Raw genomic sequence first — 15,438 nt, 5'->3', positions numbered from 1 at the left:
GTGAACTTAAGACAGTGTTGTGACCTTATTGCAGTCTTTTTTGCCTTTCAGGTGGTTTGGGTTTTTTTGGGGGGGTGCTTTTAATTTAGCAATTTCTAAGCACTCTGGAGGGGCTTTTCTGTCTTTATCGGCTCGGGGAACAGTCATCACAGGTGTGGTTAGATGAACTCAAGGCGCTTGCTCCGCCCAGTCACTGCTCACCACCTTGTAAAAACGGCAGCAAGCCTCAGAATGTGACTATGATCAGTCTTGGCTAAATCATTAAGCTGACGGAACCCCTGGGTAAGCCCTGGCTGTGGTGGCACATGCCTGCAGTGCCAGCACTTGAGATGCAGAGGCATGAGGGTTCCAAGTTCCAGCCTAAGCGATAGCAAAACCTTATTTGGAAAACCCAAGAGCTAGGAGTGGCATTCAGTGCTGTGCATCCCTTAGGATGTGCAGGACTCTAGCACTCAGGGGGAAAGATGCACGCCTTCCAACTGTGTATGCTCTTGTCACATCTGGCCACAGTCAGAGTAGCTGTCATTCTCCTTCTAGACTGTAATGTTCTTATGGAAAACATTGTTTTGTGGGTTTTGGTTTTTTTTTTTTTTTTTTGTCATCACAGTTCTAGATTCCAGCACATAGTAGGCATGTGGTGAATGATAACTCACGTGCAGCTACAGTTCTTCGTGGTATTTTATGAACATTAGTTAGCTCACTCTTAATCTGTATATTTGCAAGTGTGTGTGTGCACATTGGTGTGTGTGTATGTGTGTATACTCATATGTGCATGCATGCATGCATAGGCCCAAGATTGATGCCAGGATCGTCCTCTGTCACTTGTCCACTTTATTCTTTGAGGCAGCATCTCTCAGGCAAATTTGCCAGTGTGCCTAGTCTCACCACCCAGTTTATTCTGGGGACCCCCTGTCTCTGCCTTCCATGGCTGGAGTTACTGGCAGGCCACCACACCTGCCAGTGTTTGAGGATCCAGATGCCTGTCCTCACACGTGCTTAACCACTGAGCCAGCCCCAGCCCCTTAGTTTCGTTTTTGACCTGTGACTCTTTGTTTCAGGAATGCTCACGATTACAGATTTCATAAACATACTACACAGATACTATAAATCACCTATGGTAAGTGACATGGGCCTCACTGTGTGTGGCCAGGATGGGGTGGATTTTCCCTGTATGTATAATACATGAGGAAGTTCAGTGTAAGACTTCCAACCTAAGTAAGCAGTGAGCTTGGTGTCTCTGCATTGGTGTGATGCTCGCAGGAGACATGGCAGAGGGGGCCGGCGATAACTGCTTTATTCAGCTTGCAGAATTGTCCTTTCTAGTTTTGACGTGTATGGTCCTGCTGCTTGATGACTAACAGCACGGTGGTGTGTGCAGTAGTATCTGCTAGGACCAGGAAGGGAGGTGCCGCCCCCCACTTCCTCTTAGTGGTTGGCCTCGGGGCCTCACCCTGGAGATAAAGTGGCTACAGGGCTTAATATTTCCAGGCCTGGTGTTCTGAGTGCAGGTTGATAGCCACTCATCACCCATCTAGGATTTCTGTTTCTTACTTATTCCAGTTCTGGGGGGAACCCAGGCCACTGAGCTTGCTAGGCAGTCCTCCACCACTGAGCTACAACCCCAGCCCCTCCTGCACGGTTTTATAGCGGCTACAAGGAAAGTAGGAAAGAGGACAGGCAAACCAAAATTGAAGAAATTCAGTTCTGACTCTCTCCTGCCAAGCTGGGGAAGCTATTCTGGATGCCGTTGATGGCAGACGCCCTGGCACCTAGAAGGGCAATTTGAACTGAAGCCCAGTCTGCCCTAGATCAAACACTGTTTGGTTTTGGTTCTGTCTGCTGTGGTGGTGGTGGTGGTGGGACAGTTGTGTGTTCTGTTGAACTAGTTCCATATGGGGTACCTAGAAGATCAGTTGTCCACTACCATGCGTTATTTATTTATTTTTAATATTTTACTTAATTTTAATGTGCAAGTGTCAGATCTTGGAGTTACAGACAGTTGTGAGCTGCCATGTGGTTGCTGGGAATTGAACCTGGGTCCTTTGGAAGAGCAGGCAGTGCTCTTAACCACTGAGCTATCTCTCCAGCCCTACCATGCATTATTTAACAGGGCTTCTTGTAAGAAGTGTGTCATCAGTGAGTAAACACAAGATGTTTTTACTCAGACTGAGACCATGGCCACAACATTGATGGTTTTTTGGTTTGGTTTTGTTTTGTTTTTAAGATTTATTTATTATTATGCATGCAGTGTTTTGCCTGCATGTGTGCCTTCATGCCAGAAGAGGGCACCAGATCTCATTATAGATGGTTGTGAGCCACCATGTGGTTGCTGGGAAATGAACTCAGGACCTTTGGAAGAGCAGCCAGCACTCTTAACCTCTGAGCCATCTCTCCAGCCCACATTGATGGTTCTTAGTAGTCATGTTTGTGATCCATCATTTGATCAAACTGTCACCGAGTGCCACATGACTAGTTCCCACATTAAATGTAAAATGAGTCTCTTCATGAAGAAAACTCTAGAAGGAAGACTTCATATGAGGACACAAAAGTACAAAGTGGACGGTGAAAAGGGAGGATAGGGCCTCGCGGTAGGAGTGGGGAATAAGAAAGGACAAAGGAATATGTGAGACATGAAGACAGGAGGAGGGGCCTTCTGTGGGAAGAAAGACAGTCGAGGGGGAAGTTGAGGAGGCTAATAAAGGGGGACTAAGAATGGTGGGCTAAGCTGGGTGGTGGCGCACGCCTTTAATCCTAGCATTCGGGAGGCAGAGGCAGGCGGATCGCTGTGAGTTCAAAGCCAGCCTGGTCTACAAAGTGTGTGCGGGACAGCCAGGGCAACACAAAGAAACCCTGTCTCAGAGAAAAAAAAAAAAAAAAAAAAGAATAGGGGGCTGGAGAGATGGTTCAGCGGTTAAGAGCACTGGCTGCTCTTCCAAAGGTCCTGAGTTCAATTCCCAGCAACCACATGGTGGCCTGTAACCATCTGTAATAAGATCTGATGTTCTCCTCTGGCCTGCAGGCAGGATACTGTATTTAAAAAAAAAAAAAAAGAATGGCGTATATTGACACATGCACACAAAACCAGAAATGCTACCATGAAAACATTACTTTCATCTGCTTACTAAGATTTTTAAATTAAAAATATCTTACTTAGAGAAAAATGAAAGAAGTTTTACCAGATTTTAAATATTCTATACACAGAGAGAGAGAGAGCAAGCACGCACATATCTGTGGTCATTTATTAAATAAAAAATTGGGGGAATCTATTGAAATGTAAATACATAAACAGACTAAAGCTGTTTCGTCAAACTTGAAAATACATTCCTTGTGTCCCCTCATTTTCTAATTATATAAACAGAGTAACGGGAGCGTAGCTGCTTGACTCCTGTAAATGATGACACGTAAAGATGTGGATTTTTCTTATTTGCAGGTACAGATTTATGAATTAGAGGAACATAAGATTGAAACGTGGAGGGGTAAGCACTGTCTGGTCTTAAACTCTTCAGTGTCTGGGGGAGATGTTATGTGAGAAGCGTGTTTTGACGTCTCGGGTTGTTTCCTGCCCTAAATCCCAGCCCACGGGCTACAGCACTCAGTGTGTTCCTTTTCCATTTGGAGGGTCTTCCGTACTAACTGTTCGTGCTGCCCATCTGTGGTTGACTGTGCTTACAGCAGCCACACGTATGTGGCTTTACACTAGACCTGGAGCTGTAGAGATGAGTGAGCCGACCGCTGAGCATTGCCTCAGAGACCCGGTCACCGTGTCCCAAGGGTGGGGCAGAGCAAGCTGTCCGGTTAGGCCGACAAAACTGGAACAAGAAAAGTTTTAACCAAACAGTTCAGACCGAGTAGCAAGGAAATCGTTTCAGGAGCTCTTGGGCTGGGGAGAAAAGTGCTGGTTGTTCAAGCCTGAGAACCAGAGCTCAGCCCCAGAATCCTTGTAAGAAAGTCAAGCACGTGGTGTGCACTCACAGTCCCAGCACTGGAGGCTAGTGATGGGCCAGTCTCTGGGCTCACTGGTCAGCCAGGCTCCCTCAGTGGGCAAGGCCAGAGCCAGGGAGAGACTCTCTCAAAACACAGAGTGCAGAGTTTCTGAGGTGTTGTCTGGCCCACACACACCAAATGTGTATACACACAAGGTGCACACACTCATACAGACAAAAGAACTGTTTTCCATACCAGAATTCACCATTTACAGTCATGTTATTTTTACATACAACAAAACCAGATTTTAATCTCTTGTCCCATGATGAGAAAGTTGTCATCTCAAAGACTCATAGCGGGCAGGGCAGAAGAAGGAACGAGTCAGAGGGCCCTGGCCCAGCGCTCGAGGAAAAGCCTTAATAGAAAGGGTGGGGGCAACCACAGTAAACGGTTTTAGCTGGGTACCAGGAGTCTGGTTTTCTCTTCCCATCACACGTGCAGCAGGATGACCATCCTTCGAAGGTAGCTGAGAAATCGTAGCCTCCACCGAGTGATCCAGGCCTCTCCGGCCCTCTTAATTTCATGACTTTGAAAACTTGCTTTATTGAGCATGGCTTTATCAAGGCAGGCTAAACAAGTTCAGTCAGCATGGCATCCAGATGGCCTGCCAGTGACGTGATGAGCACCACCAAGGCAGGCACTGCAGCCCAGTGCTGCCATGTACGTTCTGTGTATCCACACTCCAGCAGGGGTGTTTGAAGGTGTGGTAATATCAGGGTGTTCCCTGTGTGCAGACCTCTGCAAACCAAAGTAATTACACTTGATTTCTTTAAAAAGAAAATGTGCATATGCTGGCAAGATTCCCAATCTGCCCTGGGTTTCGAGCATCAGTTTAGTGAAATAAAATGAGACCATCTGAAGAACGTTGGTTAGAGTGGTACTGCCTCCCAGCTCGCGAAAATGCGCTCCAAGGGACTCTGTAAACGTTTCACTTCTTGTTAGTGATGTGAACTTGATAGGACCCAGTGGCCGCTGCCGCCATTGCTCTGCATCCGAGGCTTTCTTGATGTTATCACTGTCTGGAAATATTGGGCGGGGGCGGGGATCGGTCTTATATTTGATTTTTCTTCAAAAAACAACGTCCTGAAAACAGTTGAGGCTGCTTTAAGTAGCCATGACTGTAACAGTAGTTTTGGGTAAATTAAATTATCTTTTCTCTGGGTGTCTGGTTCGTCTAGTTATTTCCTGTCAACTGAGACTATTTGAATGTAAAGCAGCATCGCACACAGCAGACCTGTGACTAACTGTGTGTTTTCCTCCTCCAAATGCAGAGTTGTACTTACAAGAAACCTTCAAGCCTTTGGTGAATATCTCTCCAGACGCGAGGTAAACATGGAAACTTCCTCTCCCCGCTTTGAAAAGATTCTTTGCAGTTTAGGTGTTTTATTGCCATGAGGACAACTAGAAGTAGACAGACACATTGCCCCAGTCTAGATAGGACCCGCCTCCTTAATCCAAATAGCATGCCAGAAGGTGAGAGGCCCATGGGTGGCACACAGCTGGAATCCTAGCGCTTGGGGAGGCAGACTTAGGAGGATTGCAAGTTTAAGGCGGGCCTGGCTCTAGGCATAGCAAGCAGAAGGCTGGCCTGGATGATTTAGCAAGACCTGAGACAGGGAGGGAGTAGAGTGAGGGGTGGACAGCCGTGCGGATGCACGTGATTGGTAATGGGCTGTGAGGTTTGGAAACCCAGCTCTCCTGTGCAGCATCACAGGAATCCTGTTAAGGTAACTGAGCTTCACTCTTGGCCCCAGCATTCAGTGTGAGCAGCTGGATGCTGGGATTCGCAGTGAAACATCCCCACAGAGATTTCAGTGCAAGCCAGAGGCGGCCCAGAAAAAGCAGGAAGGACGAAGCAGGGCTCGGGCACAGCCTGGTGGGAGAGCAGCTGCGGCCTCAGCCTCTGGCTCTCATCACAAAATGGACAGAGGAGGAGACACGTTTAAAGCCCAAGAGCTCTAGAGAAAGAAGACACTCGTTTTTGTTAGCTATTTCCAGACGGCAGGGCACGATACACCCCGCAGGCTTCTTACCAAGGGTGGCAGAGGGTAACGAGGCCACAGCAGGGCAGTTCCCCAAGGTGGGCTGGCAGGGCAAGCAGGCACCCTGGGAGTCTGGCAGCCAGCCTCAGTGCTGGAGTCACTGCTGGCTTTCCTGAAGGCCTGAGGCTTGCCTCTTTCCAGCAAAATCCCTGGACATGATGCTGTTAAAAAACCTGCCTTACTGGAGACCCGTACATCCCTCATGAGTTTGAGATGAGCTCCTGTGTAAACCTTTGCCGTGACTGTCTTAAGCTAATGAACTCTTGTGGTAATTTAAAGCCGTAAAAATACTGTAAGCAGGGGTGGTCCAAAGTTTTTCTGATTATTTTCAAAGCCTCCTAACGACTCTAATGGCTCTTCCCCGCAGCCTCTTCGATGCTGTATACTCGTTGATCAAAAATAAAATCCACAGATTGCCAGTTATTGACCCTATCAGTGGGAATGCACTTTATATACTTACCCACAAAAGAATCCTCAAGTTCCTCCAGCTTTTTGTAAGTAGTCCCTAAAGATGCAGTTGCATTGACTGTCACTCACGTCAAGTAAACGGGCTCCTGTTGCTCTCGGTAGAAGAAACCGTTAGCTCCAAGGCCTCTGTTTCACAACTTTTCAGTTTCTCAACTCACTACTGTGTGTGTTGTGTGTTCCCCAAGCTGACGCTAGCGCAAATGCTGTCCTCTCTCAGTCCTGTTACGAAAAGTCATAAAAGCGCAGAATACCCCCTGAAGATGGGCGTTGTGTCACCTCTTGGGCGTGGGGAGCTAAAGCGTTTTGTACATCAGTCTCACTGAGGTCTGCTGTGCCAGATAGATGGAGCCAGGGTTTAGGGCAGAGGTTGCTTTGTGTTGCATTTGTTAAGGGCATGGTTTTAAAAACATCAGCAAAGACAAAAACCACCATCCATGGGGTTAATTCCATTCTTAACTGCAGGTCGGATGTGAGCAAGAGTCACCCCCATAGTGGGCTCCTATGGTTTGTGTCCACAACCTCTGAGACAGCCAGTAAGAAAGGAGACTCTGTGGGAGCAGGAGTGTGCTGGGAGGCTTTCGCGCCCCACCCCCATCACCTGGCATCAGGTGGAACAGTGCTGGTCCAGAAAGGTCATTCAAAGTCACCTTGCTAAAGGAAATAAGTACTTAAAGCGGCTTCCCAGGGGCTTTCCCGGGATCCTGTCTGCAGCCTCCCGTCAGGAAGCAGCTACGCATGCAAGTTAACAGAAGGGCCCAAGTTGCTCTTCTGGATGTATGACTAGGGACTTACAGAGGTGTCAAGGGTTTAGTGACTGAGACATGCACATAGTTTAATAGCACATCCAGGAAAAACTGCATTTTCTGGTTAAATAAATATTAAATAATTTGCCAAAAAGCCCATGACATTTACTAAGCAACCAAAGAAGAAAGAGTGAGGGCGTTGCCCGTCCGTGGATAACCAGCGAGTGGGACAGCCTTCCTTGTTGAAACCAAGGGCTTGGTGGAGGGGCAGGCGCTCAGGGCCCATGGTTGCTAGGCTGGTGGCTCAGTCCCTAGAGCCATCTGTGACAGTGGGCCACTGGCAGGCACCATCCCGGGAGCTTTGCCCCCTGTGCAGCCCTGTCCAGTCGGTGCTGTTAGCCCTATCCTTGATGCCTCTCATCTCGACTGTGGAGAGAAAGGGGTCGCCCCAGGTTGGACCAATATGGCAGAGAGAACCCTGCAGCCAGAATATTTGGCCAGGGATTCTCAGATAAAAATACATATGAAAATATTTATTTAAAAATAAAGAAACACCGGGTGTGGTGGGGCACGCCTTTAATCCCAGCACTAGGGAGGCAGAGGCAGGCAGATCTCTGTGAGTTCGAGGCCAGCCTGGTCTACAAAGCGAGTCCAGGACAGCCAAGACTATACAGAGAAAACCCTGTCTCAAAATAATAATAATAATAATAATAATAATAATAATAATAATAATAATAATAATAATAATAATAATAATAATAAAAAAACACCATGGCCTGGTTTTTACCAAATTATCAGGGTCGCTCAGGGGAAGGGTGGTAAAGCCCTCCCAGCATGTGAGAAGCAGACTGTCTAAAGCGGGAACATCCGTGTGGAGGTGGATTAGATGACCTAATAGGTCTCTCTCTCTCTCTCTCTTTTTTTTTCTCTAAATTTCTAGGAGTCTCATGATTTGAATATTGATGAACTCTTTGACTTGAACATTTTGTTTCTTCTAATTGTTCATCTTTTCCTGATAATTATAAGGTACACCAGGATGATGACGTCACCAGTGCCCTTTATAAAAGGTGGATCTCTGAACCCGTAGACATGCTTGTTGTAGCCCAGCCTCATCCTAGACTGTCTTCCAGCTTACCCCTCCTCCTCTGAAGTAGTCAGAAGCGGAGAGCTAACTTTAAAGTTCTTCCTGCTGGGTGCAGCCGGCTTGTGCTCTGTTCCGAATAGTCAGAAATTGCATCCCTCTGGGGAGCGTGCAGCCCATGGAGGCGGGATGGAACAAGGAGCAGCTTAGTCTCAGCCTGAGATCTGCAAACACACAGCCTCAGCGTCACTTCAGGGCCCAGGGCTGAGTGTACGCCACTAAGAGTAAAGGGTTCAAGGCCAGGCGTGGTGGCACATGCCTTTAATCCCAGCACTCCGGAGGCAGAGGCAGGCGGATCTCTGTGAGTTTGAGGCCAGCCTGGTCTACAAAGTGAGTCCAGGACAGCCAAGGCTACACAGAGAAACCCTGTCTCGAAAAACCAAAAAAAAAAAAAAAAAAAGGAATAAAGGGTTCAATCCGTGCTGGCGTTCAGGTCTTAATTTCTCTCAGACTGACCTGGCAGTTCCACCTTCCCCCTCGCTGTTTTGTTGAGAAGTGAAGGGAAAACACAAATATTTAGAATCAGTTTTCGTAGGAAGATAACGTGTAGAGCTGTAAGCTGGCTTGAGACAGACAGTTGTGACATGTAAACCCTTTCATGACAAGGAGGCACCAAGCCGACGGTTAGGAAAGACTACCTTTAATTTGCCGAACATAGCGTTTCATTCAGATCTGGATGTGTGCACAGTGAGAGGGCGTGCTAGGGGCTTAGAGCGTCCCCGTGTCTCTCCTTGCTCAGATGTGTGACATGCCAAAGCCCGCTTTCATGAAGCAGAATCTGGATGAACTTGGAATAGGAACCTACCACAACATTGCCTTCATCCACCCCGACACGCCCATCATCAAAGCCTTGAACATCTTTGTGGAGAGACGGATATCTGCGCTGCCTGTGGTGGATGAGTCAGGTCTGTGAGGCCAGCCCGGCAAGGCGGGTCACCCCGCTCGGGGCCAGAATGAGTGGGAAGTGAGCAGACAGCAAGAGATAAAGGCGCTCTCGTAGTCGTCAGTCAGGAAAATAAGAATTTGAAGCATGCTTTAGTTTCCTCTTCCCATTAAAATACCATTTCATGTTCATTTTTAAATGATCCTATTTAAATAAGCCCATTTAGTTGCTGAACACCGTTAGTCCACAGTAGTTACCCAGTTACAACTGATTTTTTTTAATGACTTAACTGCTCTTAAAATGTTTTTCTAACGTATCTTTTCATTTTTAGGAAAAGTTGTAGATATTTATTCCAAGTTTGATGTAATTGTAAGTATTTTTTTCATGTTTTTAAGCCTGTCATTCAGGATGCATTTTAAAACAAATGAAAACCAAAGCTATATTGAGTGATTTGTTTCCTGATGTAATGATTTCTGACCTTATGAGTAAGTCTTAGAGAATTCCAGTCTCCTCCCAGGGGTGGCTTCTAGTAAGTCACTAAGTCACTGACTTACCAGTGACCTGTGTGTAAGTGTGTGCCGATGTTTTACCACCCCTGCAGCCCGTGTACCTGAAATGGCCACGTTTTGTTGTAGGGTCTCTCTGCCTATGGTTGTGCTCAGTGAACACATGAGCTGAGTCCGTGTCAGTGCAGACTCTTGCTCGAGTTGGGAGATCTAGAGGCTGGTGGCTTCTCAAGAGTCACTGCTCATGTGTGGTGGTGAGCCTTAGTGGACAAAAGGAGGAGGAGGAGCCTGGAAGGAAACACTGGGCTCGAGAGTCAGCTTAGTAGCTAAGATGCTCAGTCCTGAGGACCAGAGTTCAGGTGCCAGTGCCCAAGTCAGAGGGCACACAGTCACCTGTAACTCCAGCTTCAAGGGATCTGATGCCCTCTTCTGGCCTCCATAGGCACTGCACACACATGCATTCACACACACACACACACACACACACACACACACACACACACACACACACACACATATAAACAAAGTAAAAAAAAAATTTTTTTTTTTGGTGTTTTGAGACAGGGTTTCTCTGTGTATCCCTGGCTGTCCTGGACTCACTCTGTAGGCCAGGCTGGCCTCAAACTCACAGAGATTGGCCTGCCTCTGCCTTCCCGAGTGCTGGGATTACAGGCATGCACCATTATGCTAAGTGAAATCTTTTTAAATTTATAAAACAATTAACATCTATCTGCTAAGTCCAGTGACACAAGTATTTAGTCCCAGCTACGCAAAAGTCTGAGGCAGGAGGATTACAAGTTCCAGACCTGACTGGATTGCAGAATAAGTTCAGAACCAGCCTGAATATCTTAGGGAGACCTGGCTCAAAATGTAAAAAACAAGCAAAAAGCCTAGGGTATAGCTCAGTGGTAGAGCACTTACTTAGTTTGCACAGGCTCTGAGTTCTGCCCCCCCATGACAACAACAAATTAACATTCCTCCATAAGCAAGGTACATATAGTAACATGATGCCCTGGGTTATGACCCAGACTAAGGTGGCCATGAGGTTCTATGTTAATGGGTTTTTTGTTGTTGTTTTGTTTGTTTTTGTTTTTGTTTTTTCCTACAAAATCAAGTTGCTTGCCAGGCGAGGTAACAGTTTAAAGGTCTACAAAGCAAGTCCAGGACAGCCAGGGCTTATTACACAGAGAAACCCTGTCCTGGGTGGGAAAAAAGATCAAGTTGTTCATCCATCCAAATGAAAATGAAGGACTTTTTTTTTTATGACTCTTACAGAATCTTGCTGCTGAGAAAACATACAATAACCTAGACATCACAGTGACCCAGGCCCTGCAGCACCGCTCACAGTATTTTGAGGGTGTGGTGAAGTGCAGTAAGCTGGAAACACTGGAGACCATCGTGGACAGAATAGTAAGAGCAGAGGTAAGAGACCCCAGCCTGGCACACATCTTCCTCATGTCTGCTTCAGCACGCATACACACACACACACACACACACACACACACACACACACACACACACACAGCAAATAGCAAGGAGATGGCTTGGAAGGAGGCGGGGGCACAGCCCCCAAGAGGTGGGGACACAGCCCGGGGAGGCAGGCTGCAGGTTCCCTAGGATGGGAGTGAGTTCCTGGCGATTCTGAACCCTGGCACAGTGCTTGACACCCAGGTGTGAAGGCTTGCAGAGTTGAGTTAAATTTGATGAGTTTTTATGAATGGATAATATTGACAAGATACTTTCATAGTATAAAAAAATGTATCCTTGAGAAGACAAACGTCGCCCGGGGGCTTTTAGTTACTGCATCTTACCAGAGTATCTGTGAATTTAAAGAAAAAAGTGTGTAATGTTATTTTAACAAAGCGAATGATAATAAGGTAAAGTGAAAATTTAATTGGGTGCGAGTGCATGTTTGGAGGTCATTTCTCTTTTCCCCCCTTTATGAGAGTTCCAAGTATTGAACACAGGTCTTCAGGCTTCTTTGACAAGCAACCAACCCCTGGGCCATCTCACCAGCCCCAGACAAAACTTTTTTAAAGTTAATTTTTTTTCCCTCTCCGCCCTACCCTTGATTGAAATGAATGGCGGCCCGAGTAGCCGCCCTCACATTGCCTATACTTTACTCTTTGTGGGTTTTCTTTTTTTTTTTTTTTTTTTTGGTTTTTCGAGACAGAGTCTCTCTGTGTAGCCTTGGCTGTCCTGGACTCACTTTGTAGACCAGGCTGGCCTCGAACTCACAGCAATCCGCCTGCCTCTGCCTCCCAAGTGCTGGGCTTAAAGGCGTGCGCCACCACGCCCGGCTCTTTGTGGGTTTTCAAGTGTACCTTGCACAGTGTTCCCAGGAAGGGAGAGGTCACAGTGGTGTGAGTCAGTTCACCGCCTCATTCCCACAGCCAAGCCTAGGAATGGCATCCTCGGTGCCCTCACCCTCTCCCACCCCTTCCCTTCAAGTGTCATTCTCAAGGACTGAAGGGTACAGTTTTGGTACTTCCAGAACATTCCCTGCTAAGTAAAATGAGCTAATGGCAAGCCTGTTTGGATATGACAAATACAGACACACAAACCAAGAGGCAAAGCACCTGCTTAGTTTTGAGACCACTGAAGCGCCTGTAGCTTCCACAGTGAAAGCTGTTCATATTAAGTCCTGCACTGCATCGAGAGCCACTGCTGTTAGAAGTCCACTGAGCCCTCGTGTAGTCCAACCTCCGCCCTGTAGAGTCCAGCCTCCGCCCTGTAGAGTCCAGCCTCTGCCCTGTAGAGTCCAGCCTCCGCCCTGTAGAGTCCAGCCTCTGCCCTGTAGAGTCCAGCCTCCGCCCTGTAGAGTCCAGCCTCTGTCCTATAGAGACCATCCTCTGCCCTGTAGAGTCCATCCTCCATCCTGTAGAGTCCAGCCTCCGCCCTGTAGAGTCCAGCCTCCGCCCTGTAGAGTCCAGCCTCTGCCCTATAGAGTCCATCCTCTGCCCTGTAGAGTCCATCCTCCATCCTGTAGAGTCCAGCCTCCGCCCTGTAGAGTCCAGCCTCCGCCCTGTAGAGTCCAGCCTCCACCTTGTAGAGTCCAGCCTCCGCCCTGTAGAGTCCAGCCTCTGCCCTGTAGAGTCCAGCCTCTGCCCTGTAGAGTCCAGCCTCCATCCTGTAGAGTCCAGCCTCTGCCCTGTAGAGTCCGTCCTCCATCCTGTAGAGTCCAGCCTCTGCCCTGCAGAGTCTAGCCTCCATGCACATTTGAGTTCATTCCCTCAGCTTCCTCCTCCCCCAGCTGTTTTCTTTGCCCTTTAGCACAGCATTTAAATAGGAAAGCTTCCCTTTTTAAAACTGTTGTACATCCATCTTGTTTTCTAGATGATTCTGTCACTTGGGAATGTATCCTAATGTCCCATGAATGTCCTTAGAGTCATGTGCCCTCCCTAGGTCATAAGCAGGAATAGGGATGGTGTCCTCCCTCCCTGTGGTGACAGTGGGCACACCTGTGTGATGAAATCCACGGTGAGCACTACAGATCACCTTATAGGAGAGTGCTAGTGTTGAGGGCACTAGTGGTGTGCTGCCATGAGGAAAGGCCAGGAAGATGTTGGGAGTTGCCATTCCTGTGTTTGCTTAGAGAAGAGGCCAGGTGGGCACAGCGGCTCTTGCTATGTATGGCACTCAAGCTGATGCAGGGAAACTGGAGAATATCGATGCTGCAGTGGAAGGCCATGGAAACCTGTGGTTTGAAAGAAACTATGGGAGCAAAATAAGCATGTAAATAAGTTGTTTTCTCATTGGATGTTGCAACTCTGTCTCTTATTAAAATCTCTTCACCAGACGACGCCTCCCAGGCCACAGGGTGTGAGTGTCACTCTCAGCCTATGTGACAAGGAGATAGATTACTTTCAAAAGGTTCCTCAGACATATCTTGACAGTCAGCTCTGTCTGCTAGGACAGGTGGTTTCCCTCTGCTCTTGGCTATGTAAACCATCATTTGGAGCTGATAAGATGGCTCAGTGGGATAAGAGGCCTCCTTCCAAGCCCAATGACCTACCTGAGTTGCATCCCTGAGAGCCATATGGTAGAAGGAAAAACTCCAATAAATCATCCTCTGAGGCCCACATGCACACAGTGGTATATGAGTGCACATGCCTCCCCCATACATAAATAAACATAAAAAAATTAGAAAAAGTAAACCATCATTTTATCCTAAAATCAGTTACAGTGCTGTTTTATCACAGGATTAATGAAGGACCTAAAAGTATTTTTAAAGAAACTATGTAAAGAAATCTCTATTGATTGACACAAGATAGATAACCAAAGTACTCATTTTTTTAACCTTAAAGCACGTCATGACATCAAAACATTATCCTTTGTAAAAGGATACAGGTTAAAAGCCAGGTGCAGCCGGGCTTGATGGCACACACCTTTAATCTCAGCACTTGGGAAGCAGAGGCAGACGGATCTCTGTGAGTTCAAGGCCAGCCTGCTCTACAGAGTGAGTCCAGACAGCCAGAGCTACACTGAGAAATCCTGTCTTTAAAAACCTGAGGAACAAAAACCAAAAAAGCCAAATGCGATAGTGCAGGTGTGTAACCCCAGTGCTGGGGGGGAGGGGCAAGAGGGTCTGTGAGGCCTGCTGGCCAGCCAGTGTAGAGCTCCAGGCTTAGGGAGAGACCCTGTACAGAAGGACCACCTAGTGTGGACCCCTGGCCTCCATGCCCACCCGCTGTAGCTGTATTTGTTGCACTGGTTACATGAGTGCCATTTTTTTTTCCCAACATGCATTTCAAATTTTTTTAATTTAAACTTTCACATATGGGCTAGGAGGATAGATGAATTGCCTGCTGTGCAAGCATGAGAACCTGAGTTCAGATCCCAGCACCCACCCAAAAGGGTACAGCAGTCCAGTCCTGTGACGCCAGCTCTGATGGAGCAGAGATAGGTGGACCCTGGACTCACTGGCCATCCAGTCCAGTGAAGTGGGATCCCCAGCACCCACATGGCTGCTCACAACCATCTGGAACTCCAGTTGCAGGGGATCAGACCCCCTCTTCTGGCCTCCAAGGGCGCTACCTGCATGTGGGGCACAGACATATATGCAGACAAAGCACCCATATGCAGAAAACAAAAAGAAGCAATTAAAAACAGCTACCGCTGGCCTCCATGTACACCTACATGGGCGGGCACACACACATATGCACAGGGAGTAGGGCGTGGAGAGAGAGCACGAGAGTGAGCTCACACCTGGACTTTTCTCCCTGCAGGTGCATCGGTTGGTGGTCGTGAATGAAGCAGATAGTATTGTGGGTATTATCTCCCTGTCAGACATCCTGCAAGCCCTGATCCTCACACCAGCAGGTAAAAATGCAGATACCCAGCCAGCACAGGATCTCTTGTATTTAGTCCTGCCCACTCGAGAAGCAGAGACAGGGGGATCTCTGTGAGCTCCAGACCAGCCAGAGTACAAAAAGAGAGGGATGGATGGGTAGACAGACAGACAGACAGATCTCAAGTGAACATTTCCAGGACAGTCACTGGGGTGCTGAAGTAGACAGCCCCCCACGCAGCAGGGCTATGTGTGTGATGCTCTGCAGACTTTTTTGACTTTCCTTTTCCTTTTGACGTTCTGATGTTCTTGGACGAGCAAAATTTCTAGAAAGTGTCCAGAGGCACAGGGGTGGAGGGAACAGGCGGAGAGCTGGCTGTG

General features: G+C 47.6%; 1 protein-coding gene across 10 annotated transcripts in view; it reads left to right on the top strand.

Moving 5' to 3' along the window:
• Positions 1-15,438, top strand: part of PRKAG2 (protein kinase AMP-activated non-catalytic subunit gamma 2) — a 355,936-nt gene that overhangs the window by 336,607 nt on the left and 3,891 nt on the right. For all 10 annotated transcript variants that reach the window (XM_084787781.1, XM_084787778.1, XM_084787776.1 and 7 more), the window contains 8 exons: positions 1,059-1,117; positions 3,431-3,476; positions 5,256-5,310; positions 6,394-6,520; positions 9,118-9,283; positions 9,593-9,630; positions 11,043-11,189; positions 14,996-15,089. In XM_084787781.1, the coding sequence (XP_084643907.1) occupies positions 1,059-1,117; positions 3,431-3,476; positions 5,256-5,310; positions 6,394-6,520; positions 9,118-9,283; positions 9,593-9,630; positions 11,043-11,189; positions 14,996-15,089 (732 nt within the window). The remainder of the gene's footprint in view (positions 1-1,058; positions 1,118-3,430; positions 3,477-5,255; positions 5,311-6,393; positions 6,521-9,117; positions 9,284-9,592; positions 9,631-11,042; positions 11,190-14,995; positions 15,090-15,438) is intronic.

The sequence above is a fragment of the Acomys minous genome, assembly GCF_964271855.1.
Source record: "Acomys minous genome assembly, chromosome: 6".
Classification (NCBI taxonomy): domain Eukaryota; kingdom Metazoa; phylum Chordata; class Mammalia; order Rodentia; family Muridae; genus Acomys; species Acomys minous.
Note: the sequence above shows the minus strand (reverse complement) of the source record. Positions and strands in the feature narration are given on the sequence as shown.